The sequence below is a fragment of the Malania oleifera genome, chromosome 10 (assembly GCF_029873635.1).
Source record: "Malania oleifera isolate guangnan ecotype guangnan chromosome 10, ASM2987363v1, whole genome shotgun sequence".
Classification (NCBI taxonomy): Eukaryota; Viridiplantae; Streptophyta; class Magnoliopsida; order Santalales; family Ximeniaceae; genus Malania; species Malania oleifera.
Genome location: NC_080426.1, coordinates 21,935,049 through 21,956,239, shown reverse-complemented (window position 1 = coordinate 21,956,239; position 21,191 = coordinate 21,935,049). Strand labels below are relative to the sequence as shown.

Here is a 21,191-nt window from a genome sequence, read left to right as displayed (position 1 = left end):
TTGTGTCAGATGTTAGTTACTAGTTGGGACTGAGTTGAGCCTAAGATCCCTGTTATTACTTCTTTCTGCTGGTGACTATTGTTAGTGATGATGGATGAATTTTTTAATAGCAATATGACGTTTCCATTTATTTTTAAAATCCTCAAATTTTTTTTGTTTATATTTATTGTTATTTTATGGTGTTGGGCTGAAAGAAAACCATATGAATAGCTGTGAAGTAAGAAAAAAAATAGTTGGCACTAGACATTTTCACCTACATTGTATGCATGAGGCCTCGCTTGTTGCATGGTCATATTAGAAGACTAATTGGTAAATCTGATGGAGATGCCGCATTCATTTACTCTGGGAAACACCTCTACTACATTTTCTTTGCAGCATCATATTTTCAAGTACAGGGTCTGCTGCAATATAACTTTTTTTTGATAGAAAAAGAAGCTTTATTAAACTAGAAAGGAGAAACAGATACAATAAAGGAGAACAAGAAGTCGTTACTTGAAAATAAAGAAAAAAAAAAGCAAAATCAATCTAATAAAGCCACCCAATCTCGGTTGACATCTTGAAGATAGCATCTCTTAAAACATCCTGCACTATATAAGCCCAAAGAGAAGCCAAATTCCTTGCTCTATCCTAAAGAAGCCTCACTAATAATCTCTTTCTAGGGAAAATCCTAGCATTCCTTTCCATCCGAAATTCCCTTAACGCAGCCAACAAGAAAAGCACATCTCCACAATTTCTTCTCATCCTCACCTTTCCCGAAACCAAGTAGAAGATTTATCCAAGAGCTTCTTCCATTGACTTTGGACAAACCCACGCTTCACAAAAAAATTCCAATAAGGGTATTCCACAAATCCCTAGCGAAAGAGTAGTGTAAAAACAAATGACCAGCATCCTCAAAATTATTCACATGCATGAGACACATATCATGAGACAAGGGTTTAGAGGGACTACTTGGCAGATTGTTGGTGTTAACACTATTAAGTGCCACTAGCCAAACAAACACTTTTATCTTAGAAGGAACTTAGTGTCCCTATAATCCAATAGAGAGGAAAATCCATACCCACCTTAATAAGGTGACAAAAGAAAGACTTCCATGAATGACGTGCAGAGGGATCCAAAGACCAAACCCTATCATCATTCGTACTAGGAATATGGCAACCCTCCAGTACAATGAGCAAAGAAGATAGCAGCCTCTCTATCATTTAATTTCCTTTGGAATCTATCTCAAGAATAAAGGATATCATATCATTGCGGTGAGAAGAAAGAGGATACAAGTGACCTAAGGAATGCAATAGTGCTGGCATCAATTATTAAGTCCTATCATGGAATAAGAGTGTAAAAAATCTAAAATTCTTAGAAATAATTAATACAAAGATTGGAACAATCAAATGATTTATATATTTGGTAGCATATTATATAATAAGAAAATACATAGCACACATGATTGCTTTCATTTTTTTTATGACATATACGTAAATTATGTAATAAAAAAGTACATGGCACAAAGGCTTGCATTGGTTTATGTTGTTATTGCTTTGGATTTAGTATTTGTTTTCTGAATTTTTCATAACCAATATGAAAATTAAGCATTATTTTTCTTCGTTGGTTGAGGAGTTTATATAGTCAGCTACTCATTCAAAGTAACTTACTTTTCTTGATGGAGAATAGACAGAATTAGATATTCACCGTCAAAAGGATTTTAACTGTTAATATTAATAATGTAGTTGGGACAATGGAATGTTGGTATTGCTTGTTCAACATAGTTGCATTGTAGCTATAAATTGTTGTTCTTTTTTATTTTGTATTGGCTTGTACATATTCGTATTTGTTGGTCTGTATCAAGCCATGCATATGTGTCTTGTAGTGCGTCATGGTATCATGGAATGATTTAAGCAATCGATGCAAGACCTGCCACTTCCTTATTTATTTTACCAACATGTAAATCTGAATTGAACTATACTGATACTTGCACAGAGTGATGATGCTTTTGTGATTAGTAGATGCTTGAAGCCATAGGCTTCAAGTCTTCAAGTTATTTAATCTCCTTGATATTGCGGATGAGTGATTCAAGATAATGAAACTGGTTCCTTTTGAATCTGTCATCTACCCATCTTTACCTTCCCTTGTTTCAACTCTTCATTTTAATGAATTATATTCCACGCACGCCTGTGCCCCTCCTTTTCCTACTAACATCAATGAATTTACCTCTTCTTACTAGTGCTTTATCTGGCTTCTGTTTTCAGTGCCCTAATCATCTCAAGCACTCTTTCCTTATCTTATTTTCTATAGAAGCTATGCCTATCTTACCAGGATGTGTTCATTCTGTAATTTATTTATTTATTTATTTATTTTTTTGCAGTTATACCATTCATTTGTCGGAGTATTCTCATTTCTGCAACTTTTACTTTTTGGATATGTTGCTTCTTCATTGCCCAACAAATAAAATCAACACATGTAAATTTGTGTCTTCTTTACTTTTTGGATGTTATGTGGCATATGACATTCGTGGATTTGTTTGCATTGGCAAACTTGTAAGAACATACAATTTCACGTGTGTTGACCTCAAAATTGTAGATATTATAATTTTAATCTTACCTATATGCGACATGAATTATGGAGAATGGAATGCTATATTGCCTCTATAGTCACTATTGGTGAGCAAGTCCAATATTGGTTACTTGTGACAAATCTTTTGATTCTAAACAGCTCTTTAAACTAAGAAATCATAAATATAGTGAATAATGAAAACATAGTAGGTTTTTTCCTTATTTGTTTAGATTATCCTCATTCCACACTGAATCTATTTCTACATTCTTTATTTCTAATCATCCGGTTTCTATTGGGATTTCCGTTTTCATAGAGCTCTTAATGATAGGGAGGTTTTGGAGCTTGCCTCCTTATTAAGTTTGTTGGATGGTAGGCTCCTTTCTGAAAGAAGAGAATATTGTTTTTGGATTCGTGATTCTTCTAAGGGAGTATTCTTTTTGATCAGCAAAGACAAAATAAATTAACCAAGGCATCAAGGGGATGCCACCCAAGCACAAAGAAAAAACGGAAAGAAACACCCCTTATTGAAAAGTATCAAGAAAATCAAGGATAACAAAGGGGTCCTTTCAACTAGCTCAGATTGCCAACTAGAGATCGTAGCAGTCCAAGGTCCATGACACCCTCAATAGGAGAGAGAATTCCTTGAAAGGCTTTTATATTCCTTTATATCCACACAGCCTAGACAGTAGCAAAGGGAATGGGGGAGAGATATCTTCTCCCTCCCTTATTAGATGTGACCTTTTCCAAGCCCACAGTTCACCTCCCTTTGTAGGTGCAGTGACCCATTTTTGATTTATGATGGAGATGGCTAAGTTCCACAATTTCTTGGTCCAAGAACAGTGCAGGGGTACGTGATCAACCAATTCCTCCTGCTCAAAGCATAAAAAGCACCTATTGACAAGAGAGAGGCCTTTTTTCTGAAGATTTTCTATAGTAAGGATTTTTCCAAGAGTTGCTTCGCATGTGAAAAAGGCAACCTTTGAAGGGGCTGCCCTTTTCCAAATCAACTTCCAAGGGAAGTTAGTGCTGCTCCCAGCCAAAGAACTAAAGGGGCATTTGTTTTGTGACATCTTTCAAGATTCTTGGGAATGTGGTGTCTTTGACATGTCATTCCCACGTTTGTTTTGGCATGGGAATCTGATGTGGCGGACATATTCACATGCCTGGGAATGCAATGTGAGGATTCTCATGAAACATGGGCATCCTATTACCACCTGCCCACCATGGGTAAGTTTCATGGGAATCCTACTTTTTAGACCAAATTACCATCACTATTTTGGATTTTAGACAATAAAAAGTGCAGCCCGGTGCTCAAAGCTCCCGCTTATGCGGGTCTAGGGAAGGGGCGGGCCACATTGGGTCTATAGTACGCAGCCTTACCTTGCATTTTTGCAAGAGGCTGTTTCCATGCCTCGAACCCTATACAACAACAACAACAAAACCAAGCCTTAGTCCCACTAGGTGGGGTCGGCTATATGAATCCTTTTCCGCCAATTTATGCGATCATGGACCATTTCTTTTGACAGATTCAAGGATATTAAATCCTTACTCACTATCTCTTCCCAAGTTATTTTAGGTCTACCCCTACCCCTTCTATTACCCCCCAAAGTAACTAAGTCACTCTTCCTCATAGGTGCACTATGTGGTCTACGTTGCAAGTGTCCATACCATCTTAGTCGTCCCTCCCTTATCTTATCTTCTATAGGAGCTGCACCTAACTTACCACGAATATGTTCATTCCTTAATTTATCTTTCAATGTTATACCACTCGTTTATCTACGCATTTTCATCTCGGCAACTTTTACTTTTTGGATATTATGTTTTTTCGTTGCCCAACATTCCGATCCATATAACATTGCTGGTCTTATAGCTGTCTTATAAAACTTCATTTTCAATTTTACAAGTATTCTACGATCACAGAGCACCCTTGAAGCACTTCACCATTTTAACCAACCTGCTTTAACTCTATGCATTACATCATCTTCGATTTCTCCTTGAGCTTGCATAATAGATCCAAGGTATCGAAATCTACAATATTTAATCATGCTACTCTTTTATTAGATTCAAAATAATAAATTACTATTGAACTAAAAGTAAAAAAATTAAATTGGCAAAAATATTAATTATTTTAATTAGAAAAAAGTATTAAAATGTTAATAAAAAATATTAGTTATAAAGTTTAATTGAATTTTAATTAATTATTAATTAGGAAATAATTTAAATTTTAATTAGAAATTTATTAAAATGGAAATTAAAAATATTAAAAATGTTAATTACGAATATTTATAAGAAAAATTTAATTAATTTTTGATTAGACAATATTTAATATGTTTATTAAAAGTGTTATTATTTATGTTAATTGACATTTGTAATTTATTAAATAAAAGTAATATTATTATTTTATAAAAAATTAATATAATAGTTAATATTTTAGACACTACATTTCCCTCAATTATTAATTAATTGATTGTTAAGTGTTAAATGTTTTAAATCTATGATTGTTGAAGATTTTAGGATATAGATTTAATTAAATACTCTTTGTAGGATTTTGTGTTGAAAAATACAATTATTCTTCATATATTTGTCACATAGATGTTAAGGGTATAATGGTCTTCTTCTTGTAATACCTATTAAAATACCCATGTTGACCCAAATGTTGACATGGGAATCCTGTGTGCATTCCGGGGAATCTTACAATGTGAACTAAACAAAAAAATTCCCTTGAAGTAGGCATCCTATTCCTAATTTCCCATAAATGAGACTCTTGAAAATGTCATTTTATGGGGATATTTTTTATGCCATGAATCAAACGACCCCTAAGGTGTATATAGAAAGAGCTAACTGTGAAGTTCCTATCTTTCCTCAAAACTCATTTGGGCTTATCAGAATTGGCCTAACAATGAGATTCATAGAGACTATTGTAAAAATATGTAAAAATATCAAGTGCCCAATCAAAAGTATTTCTATTCAAAGGAATATCCCAAACAATATCTTGGCTGGTGAACTTTAAGTGTTGGCTAATAAGGGCATCTTTGTTGCTTGCAAGTCTAAAAATGGAAGGGAAAGAGGAGTTGAGTTGTGAACCAAGTATCATGCAAGAAGAAAACATTAGCTCTGTTCACCACATGGGAATAGACGACAGGGAAGAAACTCTCCCATCCCCTTCTGATAAGTATCCAAACACCTGTACCATGCGCTTCCTTTAAAACTTTAGAGGTCCAACGATTATGATAGGGACCATACTTGACAGCAATGATATCCTTCCAGAGGTGATTTTTCTCGGTCATGAATCTCCAAAGCCATTTTCCCAAAAGGGCCCTATTAAAGATGATGAGGGATTTGATGCTAAGGCCACTCTTTTGCAAAGGTTGTTTAACTACTCCCCATTTAACAAGATGATGTTTGAAAACGTCACCCATGTTCCCCAAAAGGAATCTTCTTTGGATGTCCTCTAATCTCATGGCTATTGCACTAGGGATAGGGAAAAGAGACATGAAGTAAACCGGCAGATTGGATACAGAACTTCTAATGAGAGTGAGTCTACCACCTTTTGACAAAAAGTTCCTTTTCCAACTAGCGAGTTCCTTTTCGAACCTGTCAACAATGGGATCCCAAATTCCCTTTTCCTTAAACTTTGCTCCCAATGGGAGGCCGAGATAGGTGATGGTAAAGGCACCGAGTTTAGACCCAAGGATACCTGCAAGTAAAGGACCATGATTGCCCTTCCCCAATGGAATGATTCACTTTTGCAAGATTCACTTTTAAGCCTACAACTGCTTAGAAACTGAGAAGGATGCATCTAAGATTTGCTCCGGTTCATTCTCATGTGAAATGATAGTGTCATTTGCAAAAAAGGGGTGGTTGATTTCCATGGATTCATTGTTCCTTCCAATGTTAAGACCCTTTGGAAGGCCGCGTTCATTTGCACTAGTTATCATAAGACTCAAAACTTCCATGACCATGATGAGCAGAAGGGGGGAAATGTGGTCACCTTGCCTTAGATCATGAGACGATCTGAAAAAAATCAGTAGGGCAGCCATTAACCAGAATTGAAACAGATGTTGTCGATATACACTGCTGGATACATCTGCAGCAATATTTTTCAAAACCTTTTCTTCTAAGAATGTACAATATAAAACTCCAGTTAATGTGGGCAAAAACCTTCTCCATATCCAGCTTGCAAACCGCTCTGATTTTCCAATCCTTAATGTAGGCATCAACAACTTCATTGGCTATCAGAGGGTAGCATTCATGATTTGCCCACTTGCAATGAAAGCGTGCTGGTGCTTGCGACAGCTTCTGAGATTGCATGTTTGAACCTGGTTGCCAGGACTATGGGTAGGATTTTCTATAAACTGTCAACCAATCTGATCAGGCAAAAATCTTTGATATTGCAATCCCCGGTTTCTTAGGAATTGAGGAGATAAAGGTTGAGTTGATACTGGACACAAAATTGCCGGTTCTATCATCTATGGAAGTCTTCGATGATGTCCTGTTTGGGAAAATCCCTGTACCTTTGGAAGAAAGCTGTATTAAAGCCATTGGGCCTGGTGTTTTGTCCCCATCGCAACTCTTAAGGGCTCAAATAATCTCCTCTTGCTCAAAAGGCCTCTCAAGCCACCGGGCTGTGGAGAGGCTTAGGTTTTTGAACATAATACCATCAACTCTTGGTCTCCAAGACTCTGGTTCAGTGTACTAGGTTTGAAAAAAGTTGTAAATGCAACTCTTGATTTCTCCCTCATTCACCAACATCTGTTCTGAGGGAGTATTCTTGTAATTCTTTCTTCAAACATTTAACCAAAAGTAACTTGTCTTTTCTTTGGAAGGCTAAAGTTTTCTCTAAGGTTAAGGCTTTTATTTGGTTGGTTGTTTCTTGATATTGTTAACACTAACAATATGTTGCATATAGAATGGCTTTCAAGGCTCTATCTCTGGATGTATGTTCACTTTGTTTTCAAATCCAGAAGTTACTTCTCAAATATTCCTTCATTGTTCTTTTTCTTGGAAGGTGTGGAATAATCCTTTTGGTTTATTTGGAGAGAGTTGGGTGTGTATGGAGCCGGTGGAGGATTTGTTGGCTATCTATTTTATAGGTTTTGGAAGGGGTAAAGATGCTTTGGCACTATGGAGGTGTGCAGTTTTAGTTTTGTGAGGAATTTGGTTGGAAAGGAGTGCTTATATTTTTGCTGGGAAGAGGATCTTTTTTATTATGCTTTGGGATAGAATTCAGTATCTGGCTTCCTTGTGGGTTTTGCAGCTGGATGTTTTGACGGGTTTCATTTTCTGATCTACAGCATGATTGGTTTGCTTTATTTATTTTTTTTTCTTGTATCTTTTATAGAGGATTTCATATGCTCCTTGTACTTCTTCTTTTTAATAACTTCTTTCTTTTTCTATCCTGAAAAAATAAAATAAATAACAGGTTTATAGTTCGTTATTCATGCTTTAAACCATAGTTAATGGTACAATCACATTAACAGATAAGGATGTAAAGCAACATTGCATGTTGAGTATCCATAGTCTGAACTTCATATTTCACGTGCAATAATACAAATGTGAAATTTGGACACCATATTGCAAGCACAAATTCTGTAGATGTAGCTTAGAAAGTAGCTTAAGCCTCGGAGTGAGAGAAGAGGCTTCATAAAAAATTAATTCTGATTGTTATCATATCATTTAGTAGCCATTGCAATAGCCAACATGCTATTGTAATTCCCCACAGTGGCTAATATGGTGTGAATTTCTGTACAAACAAAATATTGCCCCATAACAGTGTCATTCATGTCCATTACCATTGCATAGCGGCTGATATGCCACAGATACGCTTTCATATTGTTTTAAAACATTTTACTTTTGCAATTAAGGCAAAAATCTAATAAACATTCTATGTGGTGTTCATCCAAAATGCATATTCTCTTGGACACTTTCCTGTGTTATGTGGATATTTTATAGAGTATGGAATTGCCATTTGTAAGTTGTAACATATAATGCTGCAATTATATTTTATTTTTCATATTTGAAGATGCAGAGCAATCGACACTTGAATAATTCAGCTGCATCAATCTCAAGATTTGGGCACTAGGTAAAGTTGACGAGTACAGGTGCCTCTGCTCCCAACATATGTACTTGTGTTTGTGTTAAAGCTTGATATACATAGTTGCACCACCACTTTACGGCGTAAGCTTTTAGGTAAAGTGGTAATTTAACATGGTATCAGAGATATGGTAGCGTGCTAGGAGGTCCCAGACTCCCAGGTTCTGGTTTTATTGCCTGTGTGTATTCTGTGATGGTTATTTGTTGTTTATTTATCTCTTCATGTAATCGGGCTGAACATGCATGGAGTGTTAAAGGTTGATATGCATAGTTGGCTCACAACTTATCACTGCAACACCTTAAGCTTTTAGGCGAAGTAGTAATCTAACAATTTGTAACAATGTTTACGATTATTGGGATGGGTGAAGGTGACAACTGAAAATTGATAATATTTGATAACTGTATGATTTCTGAGATTTATACGTGTCTTATTATGGAATGATATGATCCCCTCATGTGTATTTATTATTTATAGTTGTTGATATTTATATCTTTTCAACATGCAGGCAGAGACTAAGATACTTAAAGGACCACATGAGGATTTGGAAGGTTATCTGGAAGCAATTGGACAGCTAAAAGGCAACATTCGCTTTTTTAGCAGCCACAAAAGCTTTAAGAGTAGTGACGGGGTGCTCAGCCATGCAAATAACTTGCTTGCTAAGGCCATTTTAAAGCTTGAAGAGGAGTTTAAGATTCTCTTGTCGTCTTACAGGTTTGTTTGCAGGCTCAATAACTTTTGTTTTGACAATCTTGTGTTTTCATCCCATATCTGATCTTTATTGCCATTTCCTTCGCTTGTGTATTCGTGTTTATGAAGTCAACCTCCTAGGCTCAATTGCCCGCTCTAGTTGTCATATCCTGCAAGCTCTTTTTCTTTGATGATGCTAGGTTGTTGTATGCAATGTAGGAGATTTGATTTATGCCTATTTCATGAACATTATTCTAATGTCTATAACTTTCTATTAGACGTTTGCTGCTTGACCCAAGCCTGGATGAAGGATGGTTGCGTTAATGTAAAACTTTGTGAGATATTTGTTGAAGTATTTGGTGAACTGAAAGACCTAATCATATAATGATAGGTCTTACCCTCTATTTATGATATATATCAAGTACATAACAATGACCACAATATCCTACTAACGCAGCAGTAACACATGCTAAATGACCAAAAATAACCAGCAAGACCCCCCCTCAAGCTGAAGCGTCAATATCATGAGTTTCTAGCTTCTGACTAATGAATTTAACATGAGAAACCCCAAAGCTTTTATGAATAAATCTGCAAGTTGCCAATCAAACTTCATATGGGTGGTTGTAATGAGCTTTTGGGCAATTTTTTCCTGAACAAAGTGACGATCAATTTCAATATGCTTTTGTGCTCATGGAAAATTGGGTTGGAAGGAATATGAATGGCAGTTTGATTATTACACATCATCTCCATAGGTCTAGAATGTGGAAAACTAATTTCTTCCAACATGTTCTTTAACCAAACAAGTTCACATGCGATACTCTAACTCAACACTTGATCAGGCCACCACAATATGTTTTTTACTCTTTCAGTACACTAAGTTGCTACCAACAATAATACAAGATTTGGTTGTGGATCATTTGTTAGAAGGTGACCCTACCCAATCTACATCTGTATGTCCTTAACTATAGGTGTGACCCTGATCCTGATATAGGAGACCCCTCCTAGGTGCATTTCTATTGTTATCTCAAGCCTCAAATTACAACATTCTAATGAATTGTTCTAGATAATCAATAAATGGCTCACAAAGCTTTTGCAAAAGATATATTCGGTCAAGTAATTGTGAGATGGTTCAACTTTCCAACAAATCTCCTATACTATCTAAGGTTGGCCAACAAATCACCCATTTTGGAATTAACTTATTGTTAGGATATCATCTGGTTTGGATCCCAATAGTCCAGTCTTATCCAAGAGGTCAAGAACACATACCTTTCTTTGAACAATTCCCATGTGAGACTTGGATACTTATACAGCCAAGAAGTATTTCAATGGTCTTAATTGGTTCGAAATTTATTTTATAGAAAATACTTAAGGTGTTGGATGCCTTGATTTTCATCACCAGGGATCACAATATCATCCATGCACACAAGCAGCAGATCCTACTGGATATGGTATGACAATAAAGTGCATAATGATCTACTATGAACTGTTGAAGGCCAAACTCAAAATTCTACAATACTGAATTGTCCAAACCACTCTCTAGGGGGTTGCTTTAGACTACACGAAGATTTCTTGAGCCAAAACACAAGCTTGACTCCCCTTGAGCAATAAATCCAAGTGGTGCTCTATATAGACCTCCTCATGAAGATCACCATGTTGGAATGCATTTTTTATGTCCAAGTGGTGCATAGGCCAATAGCACATGGTGGCTAAGGAGATGAATGAATGAACTGAGGCAAGTTTAGCTACTGGGGAGAATGTGTCCAAATAATACAAACTGCACACTCGAGTGCATCCGCTAGAAACAAGGCCAGCTTTCAAACGGGCCACTTCACTGTTAGAATTGACTTCTACCATATACACCTAGCAACAATCATGAACCAACCACAAACTTATTAGGGGGGAAGAGTTACCAATTTGCAAGTACCGCTATCTTGTATTGCATGCTTCTCTTTGACTACTGCATTCCTCCATCTAGAATGGGCTAAGGCTTTAGAAACAACTTAGGGATAGAAACAAAAGAAAGTTTACTAATAAAACAATAATAAGGCTGAAGAATCATAGCACAAATGAAATTAAAGAGGGGATACCATTTACAAGTGCATTTTCCTTTTTGAATAGCAATAGGAAGATCAACGTCTTCGGAAATAGGATTGTTAGATAAGGAAGCCAAAGGCCTAGCAGTGGAAGCTGGAGGAGGGGAAGTTGGAAGAGGCTCTCCTCTCTTGAGTTGTTGTTGTGTATACACCTGCAAATTGGGACTATCAAGGTGAGGAGGAGGACTCAAACTACATGAAGATGCATGTAGATGACTAGGCAGAGATAAAACGCCAGAATCAAGGAAATTAGGTAGGGGAAGGGGTTCATTGAGGTTAGAAGTGCTCAAAGAGTCAAGATAGTATGGTGTGGACTATAATAAGGCAACATTGGTTGAGACAAAGAAATGATGCAAGGTATGACTATAACAATGATGTCCCTTTTGAGTACAAGAGTAGCTCATAAAGACATTTTATAGTACAAGGATCCAACTTATCCACCAAGAGGTTAAACTAATGAACAAAGGAGACACTCGAATATGAGGAGGTAAAGAAAATAAAGGAGCCTTTGGGAAGAGAACAAGGTAGGGATTCTTTCCAAGAACCAAGATGGCATTCTATTGATAAGAGAGTAGGTTGAAAATACAACACCACTTCAAAACACTTTAGGAACATTCTAGGAACATTAATTTGGTAAAGTAAGGTACAAATGATTTCAAGGATATGCCTCTTTTTCCTCTTTGTAACAGCATTTTGTTATGGAGTGTGGGCACACAATGACTGGTGAACAATATCAGATGTAGTCATATAGCCATATAGGTACTGAATTGGGTACTAAAGTATTCTTTAGCATTAGCATTACGAAGTATTTGAATAGGAAAATCAAATTGAGTCTCTATCTTAGAACAAAAGGCATAGATATGAAACAACTCAAAACAATCCTTCATTAAATAAAGTCATGTAATTTTTAAATGATCATAAAAAAAGTTTAAAAATAATAAAAACCCAAATTTGACAAAATTCAACCAGGACGCCAAACGTCAATATGAACTAACATGCTAGGGCTTGCAACCCGTTTATTGACTCAGGAAGCAAATGGAACATGCTGATGCTTTCCCAACTGGAAAGACTCAAACTTAGGGCTAGACACAAAACTCAAGTTAGGAACTGTTTGTTTTAACTTGTATAATGATGGATGACCAAGACGGCAATGGATTTGGAGTGGTGCATCAAAAGCTGTGCAAGCTATTGAAGGAGATAACAACTTAAAGTGGTAAAGTCTACCAGCTTCACGTTTTCCACCAATCGTCTTCTTTGTCTTCAAAACCTGAATGAGTAAAGGATCAAGAAAGAATGTTACAGAATGGTTCATTGATTTTTTATTCTCACTAACATAAGATTGAAAAAGAACTTAGGAATACCCAAAACAGAAGAAAGAGAAACACTAGAAGTGGGATTTATTGTTCCTAATCCCCATTCCCTTAATAGCAGTAGTGGACCCATTAGCTAGGGTAACACAACTAAAGGGTGGAAAAAAATTAGTTATACTTGTTATATGATTAGTGGCTGTTGAATCTATAATTCAAGGACTAGTGTGAGAAATACTAGACAACAGGCAAGTTGTAGGGTTACCTATTTAAGCAAGAGATGCAATGTGAAGAGAATCTTGCTAGGATGCTTGATCTGTTGGAACTTGAAATACTCTTCCTCATACATAGGTACAGTTCGCTGCTCTCTTGTTGAGCCTGAAATTGTAGAATCTGTAGTGGCTGCATTGGCATGCATGGTCATTTACCACGATGATGCTTGATAAAGTGACCTCCTCGCGCACTCATACAATGAGTGCACTTGCGAGGGGGGCATCATGTCCATCTTTATATCATGGCCACTAAAACCACCTTGAGAACTTCTGAGATTGCTTGGTCAGAAACCATAATCACCTTGTGTAACAAAAGCATTCTTCTTATAGGTAGAAGTTGAAACTTCTGAAGTGGTGGCTGAGGAATGCGTACCAAAGGAGGCACAAAGAACACAAGAATAAACATTTGCAAAGGATGGTAACTTTGCACTGCCAAGGATTTGTGACTGAACTACCCCAAACTTGGTTTCAAACATGCCAAGGCCCCAAGAATTGTCATTTGCTTCCCTTGCTTTTGCATCTCATGGACATCAGTGGTTATAGGTTGCATAATGTTTTAAGTTCTTAATGGATGTGTCTCGTCTCTGCAAAGTACACTGTAGCACTCTTATCTCCCTATTATAATTGGAAATACTCAAAGGATAGATCATACATACGTGTTATATTACTGGAGTATAAGAGGTTGACATCCCAATCTCCTCTCATACATCTAGATGGATGCACGTCCATGTGATCTGGTGTTCCATAATAGAGAGACAATCAATTCATCTTCTTGAATCCTCTATTCTTTCTTTTTGTTGTCACTAGGTCCAGGTTGAAACAAGTGTTTTGATTTACCTATACCTGTCAAATAGATCTGACAGCCTTAGATCAGTGTACATAATTCTTTCCATCCAACTTCTTGGTTATTTGAAGTGATGATGAAGGAAACTTGCTAAAAAATCTCACACAACGGCACATGGTGTCACGAGCTAAGCTTGTTCAGGGCATTACGCTTGCCTGTGACCGCTTATCTCGTGTGCTTAGGATGGGTTTCCATCATGTAAATACTAGTGTAGGGTTATTTTCTGCTAGTAGAGTCTTTGTAAGCCAAATAAGGCAGTATGACTCCTCGGTCACTTTGATGTTTCCTAGTGCCAGGATGATAATTATATAAAAACCTCTTTAGGGGAGGGTGAGTGTTCATCAGTCATTGTAAAACTCACTAGAAATTGTCAACGTGCTTAGCCTACTTGCCTCCCTCGCTAAGTACAACATGTCAACGGAGGATTTGTTAATAAATTACGTTTGCTTCAATGTTTACTGCTTGGTTGCCACGGCTTTCATGAATTGATTATTATTTCCGCTGCTATCTGAATGAATGTTAACGAAAGTGCTTTGTGGATGAATGTTGGTAAATGATAGGCTGGCTAGTTAAGCAAGAGTGCTTTAGCTAGCGCCGCACGGCCCTTCACAACGGTGTGAAAAGAGGCGGACCGTGACACATGGGGTTGAAGCTGCCAGCTTCTGGCCAGCACGTGGTGGTACGTGCGGCCCTCTCTGGCTGTGAAGTTTCACAGGGCAGTAGATCGGCAGGTTCTGTGGGTGGCTATGTGGTTATTTTTGCAAATTATGAATAGTTTCTTTGAGTTTTGAAAGGGCAGCAGCATCCAGGATTTTTTGGTGACTAATGTGTTTTCCGGCAGCTCTTGGACTTTGCTTTTAGTCTTGGTGGTGCGGATGATCCATCTACAGCAGCAGGTTTGAGGTTTAGGGTTTTGTTTTGATATGCATTTGGGGTTTAGGTCGGATTTTGCTCTAATATGATGTTGAAGTACTTGGTGAACTGAAAGACCTAATCACAATGATAGGTCTCACCCCCAATTTATAGTATAGACCTAACTATATTGATAGGTCTCTCCCTCTATTTATAATATATTTATCAAGACATAGCAATGGCCACAATACCCTCCCGCATTCATGCTTATTAATGTAGAAATAATACATGCTAAATGACCAAGAAATAACTAGTGACAATATCTACATATGATATGGATCCTTACTAATTTTAGCTTGGTGGTCCCTTCCAAGCAACATGCTGCCTCTACAACGGACAAGGGCAATGAAAAAATTGGCGAGGATGGGTTAGATAAGAGGGAGCTTTATTTAGAAGGTAAAGATGATATGATTAGAAGAAAATTAAGATAATTTCCCTATAAGAAACTGAGTGGTTATGTGGGAAATTAAGGAAGTGGGAGGATAGGATTTAAACTCTGGTAATAGTAAAAAAAACAATGGAATAGTTATCATCATAGATAACCAAAAAAGGTTATGCTGTAGATGTTAAAAGAATAAGAGATAGACTTGTAAGAATTGAGTTGGTTTTAGGTCAATAGATGGATGCTAAATATTCTTAGTACTTATGCTCCTCAAGTAGGCTCATTTGAAAATGTTAAAATATACTTTTGAGGAAGATATCATAATTGTTGAAGCCACAAGGCATGCTAAGGTGCAAGATACAAAAGGTACCTTGGATTTGTGCAAGATTTGAGCATGCGTGAATTGTGATGAAGATGAGGTGCACGGTTGTTAAAAAAATTGTATAAAATGCTCATACAATAAACCCTCGCTGGTGCCCCGTGATAAGGGCTTGCTCTATGATGGGTCATCAACTCAGACTGAGATCTAATCTTCATGGGTCCAAACCTGTATTTAAGTTGGAACGTGTTTGTTGTGGTAGGTGTCCCAGACATAGTAAGTCAAATATACGGCTGAGGCCCTCTGTTATGAAAATTAAATGGAAATTCTTAAACAAAGAATTTAAGTTTGTACTCTGATCATGATTAATATCTAGACAAAAAGGCACAAATAAACTCCAGTCTAGAATATAGGAGGGCACAACCAATTAAGGCAATGCGCAGTGATCAATAGTGAGTTGATCTGGACTTCCTTTTTTTTTTGTTAATCACCAGAAAGAAATTCACTGAAGGGCATCTAGAATTACTTTCTTGATTTTGAATTTCAGTTGTATGTTCTTTTGGTTTTTTATTCTTTTTGAAATTTTATTTATTAAGTATTTATTTTGAATTAAATGGGGGCATATTCCTTATTTAAATGCAAACTCTTAAGCAAGGTTATTAGAATTGGGATTCTAGATAGGATTGTTGGGGGAGTCTGCAGGATCAGATTGTGGCTCGTAAAGTTTTACTTACAATGTAAAATAAATTAAAAATTTATGTATTTGGTATCTTATGACACACTGAATAAAACAAGCCTAGAAACTTGCTAGCACCTAGCAGCTTTTTCCTTCAATGAACCGGTCCCTAAAAGAAATCTGAATGTTTTGAATTGCAAGTGCTCTGTGAAGGGCAGACTGTTGCTAGCTTGTTATTCAGTAAGTGTACTTAAAAAGAAAAGCTAAAAGCATGAAGAAAAAAGGAAGAAGAAATTGCTAATATTAATTCAAACTGCTGTAAACTTCTCAGCTTCTGTGACTTTGTCATCAAACCATGAGAAGGAAAAGTAGAAGAAGGAAAGAGAGGAAGAAATGAAGAAAAGAAAAGTTTTTGTTGGAATAAAATTTTTTTGTTGGTTGAAATGAAGAAGAAGAAAAAGAAAGATGTCTGCTTTCTGCTTGGGAATACACACACACACACAAACACAAAATTAAGGAATGAGCATATACACAATAAACTAGGCATAGCACCGGTTCAAGATAAGATAAGGGAGGGACAGCTTAGATGGTTTGGACATTTGAAACATAGACCTAGTCTCTTACCTGTAAGGAGTGAGTGAGTTACTGTTTCTAGCGTGAAAAGGGGTAGGGATAGGCCTAAAATAACTTAGAATGACAATGATGTAGTGACGAATGATTTAATAACTCTTAACCAAGCGGAGGAAAATGGTCTCAAACAGGTGAATTGCCGGAAAAGGATTCATGTAGCTGACTCCATCTAGTGGGACTCTTGTTGTTGTTGTTGTTGTTTATATGTGTGTGTCTACAAAGATATCGCATGACTGCTACAAGCCTGCAACTTTAAGCTCTCAGCCTGATTTTACAACTCTTGGTTGTTGAAGCTATCTGCTATCTCAAAGCTCTCAGTTGGCCTCGCCGCTGCTGGAAGAAGGAACAGTCCCAACCTCCCGACAGATAACTTGAGGTCTGCCTATCAAGAACCTTAATTTCTTAGAGAGCTTTCAGTTTTGAAGAAAGAGAGCTGCTCTCCTGGCTTGGGACAAGCAAATGCCAGGAGATGCTCGTAGTTTTGCCCCAATTTTGTTGCATTTGGGCCAACTGGACTAAATATTGTGTCTATTGCAAAAGTAAAGTGTTTGGACCAATAAAATATAAATTGGGCCTTTTTCTTTAAAACCCTAAATGGAAAAAATCCATTATGTTGCACAAGTAGGATCCCAAGTAGGATTGTGATCCTACATTCCTACTGGGATCCTACTTGATTCCAATTCGTCATTTGATCCGGATTGATTAGGCAAGTTTGAATTGTAGTATCGTATGATCTGGATTGGCATTTTGATAGCCATGCTCAATGCAAGGAAAATAATAAAATAATGCTTGTAGGATTAAACATTTGCTTTAAGAAGAGAGGCGAATACTTATCATTTTCAACTGTGGATCAAACAAAAGGCAAACAGAAATGATTTTAGTTCTGGATATATGCATTAAAAATGGTAGAAAAGGTGAAAATAGATGAGTGTAAGATAGCTAGGAGAAACATTAACAGAATTTATGAATAAAGTAAATATGGGTTGGGGGATTCCCTGCCTTGCACTCGTGATGCGTACTAAAATTGCCCCCTCCCCCTTTTGTTCCTTCACCAATAGCCACTTGCATTGGGTGGAATTGTGGAAACCACTCTACAGGATTTTACCATGTGGCTAATTTACAGTACTTGCTCTTATCCCACAGTAATAACTAAATTTTGATTTCGATGGAAATTTCGATTTCAAAAGAAATATCTGAAAGTTAAAATAAATTATGTAAGTTATGAATGAAACTTTGGGAAATAGATGATTGTCAATAATTTAGAGACAAAATAAAAACCCTCAAATTCTGCTACTTTTTTTTTTCCCAATTTTATTTTAAGAATTCAAAATTTCAGCTAATTTTCTTGAAACTTCAGCTGAAATTTTGCAAGAAAGAAGTTGAAACCCAATTTCTTTTCAAACCCCTCTTGAAATAAAAAATTTATACCAAAATTTTGGTGAAATTACTAAAAGTTAAGATGATGCCCCACAATAATTTTTTTTTAAAAATAAAAATATTTCTATTCAAGATGCCTTTTTGTTGGCTCAATGCCAATGTTTTGCAAAAAGTTCAGTGGAAATTTTAAAAAATACGAAGTGATATCATGTAGGTGTAAAATAATTGGAAAAATGTTTAAAAAATTGCTTGCAGTGTGGTGGGACAGAATACACATGTACCAGACTTGAAAGACACCTGCACTTGCCCTACTCTCCTTTCTATTTCTATTTTTATTTTTTAAAAAATTTTAAAAACGATTAGTCTTTAATGGATGCAGGTGAAATTGACATCTTTGGATAAAATGATGGAAGAAGACTAGGGAGCAGTGGAACTTGGTGAAAACATGAAGCCTTTTTGATCAGATGATGATGATTCATATTCAAAGTATAGCAAACGAAGCCCTTGGAGAATGTAAAGAAGGGCGCATGATTAGGAAAGAGTGATAGTCGTGTAGTGAAGATGTTTGGAGGGCATTAATACCAAAAGAAGGTAGGATAGAATATGGAAACAATAGCGACAACCTGAACTTAAGAGATTGTAAAGGAAGATGCATTATTGGGAAAGGGAGATGGTGGTGGAACAATGATGTCTAAAAGTTGTTAAAACAAAAGGAATGTAGAGTAAATATATACCTAGAACAACAACCATCACCACCATGAAGCAAACCTTAAGTCACTAGGTGGGCTTGGCTCTATGAATCCTCTTTTGCCATTGCCACAACGTGCAGACTGGAGGAGGGGGGGGGGGGGGGATCATAGTGGAGAACGTGAATGAGAAATGTGTCAATCATGAATGTAATATACCAAGTCGTCATGAACTTGTTATTTGACTAGGTGTGGTTAGATCACTCTATTACTACATATTGGTATTTAAGCTAAAAATAGGTTCAAAGAATTAGTCATCTTGATTTGTGCAGCAAAGTTAGGTTGGTATTGGCGTTCTTTTCACACTTGTTCCATTGATGAATAACCCCAAATTTTCTCAAGCTCAATTGGCAATGATATTTGATTTTCTAAATTATTTTGAAACTACTAACCATTTTATTATTAAAATCCTTTGTGCCCATCTTGAATTTCATTGAGGAACTCAAAGCTTATCTCACCTTTGGAAATGTTGGATGGACGCAAATTTTCCTTCTTTGAAGCTTCATTGTTCGATTGATTTTAAGTTTTTATTGTGTTTATTTAATTTTTAGACCTTTAAGTATTGAATCTTCCCATGGTTGTATGGAATTTCATTTAACCACACGATATTCATTTTACCTAAAGAAATCTCCAAAGGACGCAATTGGCGTTCTTCTGATCTCCTTCATACTATCAGTTTGAAATGTTTTATTGATTTATTTGAATTTCCAGGCCTTTAGGTGATAAATCCACTCATGTTATTTGAAAATTGCCCAAGCACATGATATTCATCTCATATTAGCAAATTTTGAAAGGGCGCAATTGCCTCTTACGAGCTTCGTCATTGTGTTGAGTTTTGGTACTATTATTATAAAGGGAAGAAAAAAAAGTCACCATGCAAACTAGAATGTCTAACAAGACCTCCAAAGAGGGCTTACTAGATAATCCTCCATTTTGATAAATGATGTCTAATACCTTGTCCAGTTGTCCCTGACTCCCTAGTTCTCCCTCATGGGGACTTAAACACACACATGCACATGAAAAGTAGGGAAATACAACAATTAACTTGTAAAATCAGTACATAATACTTGAAAATGGGTCCTAGAGGGCTAAGTTATTTTCTGGGATTTTTTTTGAATCTTCTTATGATTTTGTTTTTTGTACTTTTCTTTATTTTTCCTTTTTAAATGGAGTTTGACATTTTTTTTTAACTTTTATTAGTTTTTATGAAACTTTGGACTTTTCTTAGAAATTTCATAATTAATTATTGAATTTATTTTTTGGGAATTTTAAGGATTTCTTAAGGATTTTATGAAATTTTTAGGGTCTATTTGGTATTGTTGTTATTTTTGTTTTTTAGTTTTCTGTTTTTGTTACTGTAAAGTAAAGAAATAGATTATGTAAAAACGTTTGTTTACAACGCCAATTTTGTGTATTTATGGTCAGTTTTAGCTATTTGCGAAAAGATTGGAAACTAGATTTTGTGATTTTCCATTGTTTGGGCAACTTTGCTACCATATTTTAATATCTAGAATTAGATTTTTGGATTTAATAATTGATTTTACGTTTTTTTAGTTAACATTAAAATGGAATGATTATATGAATTAAAAATATAATTAAAATAAAAATGTCCATGCAATTTCAAAAAACAATAAAATCCATTTACAAAATATTTTTACTACTTTTCAATTGTCATGTACACTATGATTGTTCTTGTAAAGTGAATTTTGAAGTAGAATAATTAGGTAAAATAATTATGATAATTTTTGCTAGAAGAAATAGGCTATTTTAGTAATTATGTGGTGTAAGCAGGGGTATTTTTGTCGTTCAAGTTTTTTTATTATTAATGAATAAAAGGGCAGACCTGGAGCTGAATGTAACTCCAGGAAACTGCTGCCTCCTCCTTTCTCTTTCTTTCTTCTTTTTTTCTTTTCTTCTCTTCTTTTCTTTTATTTGCCTGAGTCGCCTCCATATCTAACTTAACAACATGGTATCAGAGCATAACTTCACATCAGGAAATTGTCATGAACACACACAGCATCCTGCCAGGGATGCTGCACTGCGAAACCAAGATGAAAGGTGACCTTAAACGACTCTCAAACTAACCAGGAAAATCAGATTTGAGAGCTGATTAGGGGAAAGATAGGAAAGAAAACGCAAAACAGTGTCTCAAGGAAAAAAATCAGAAAAATCAGATTTTAAGGAGATAAATGCTCTGATACCTTGTTGTAAAGTTAGCTCGAACATGTACTCAACAGTCATTAGTTGCTTATCCTATTGCTCATTTTGTTTTAGTTCAACACTTCCTAGTCCTAGGCGTTCTTTTGTC

The 21,191-nt window shown here is 36.1% G+C and overlaps 1 protein-coding gene across 1 annotated transcript in view; it reads left to right on the top strand.

Moving 5' to 3' along the window:
* LOC131165267 (exocyst complex component EXO70A1-like) overlaps nt 1-21,191 on the top strand; it is an 82,774-nt gene that overhangs the window by 1,135 nt on the left and 60,448 nt on the right. Inside the window, exon 3 of the mRNA XM_058122901.1 lies at nt 9,144-9,349. Coding sequence (XP_057978884.1) covers nt 9,144-9,349 — 206 coding nt within the window. The remainder of the gene's footprint in view (nt 1-9,143; nt 9,350-21,191) is intronic.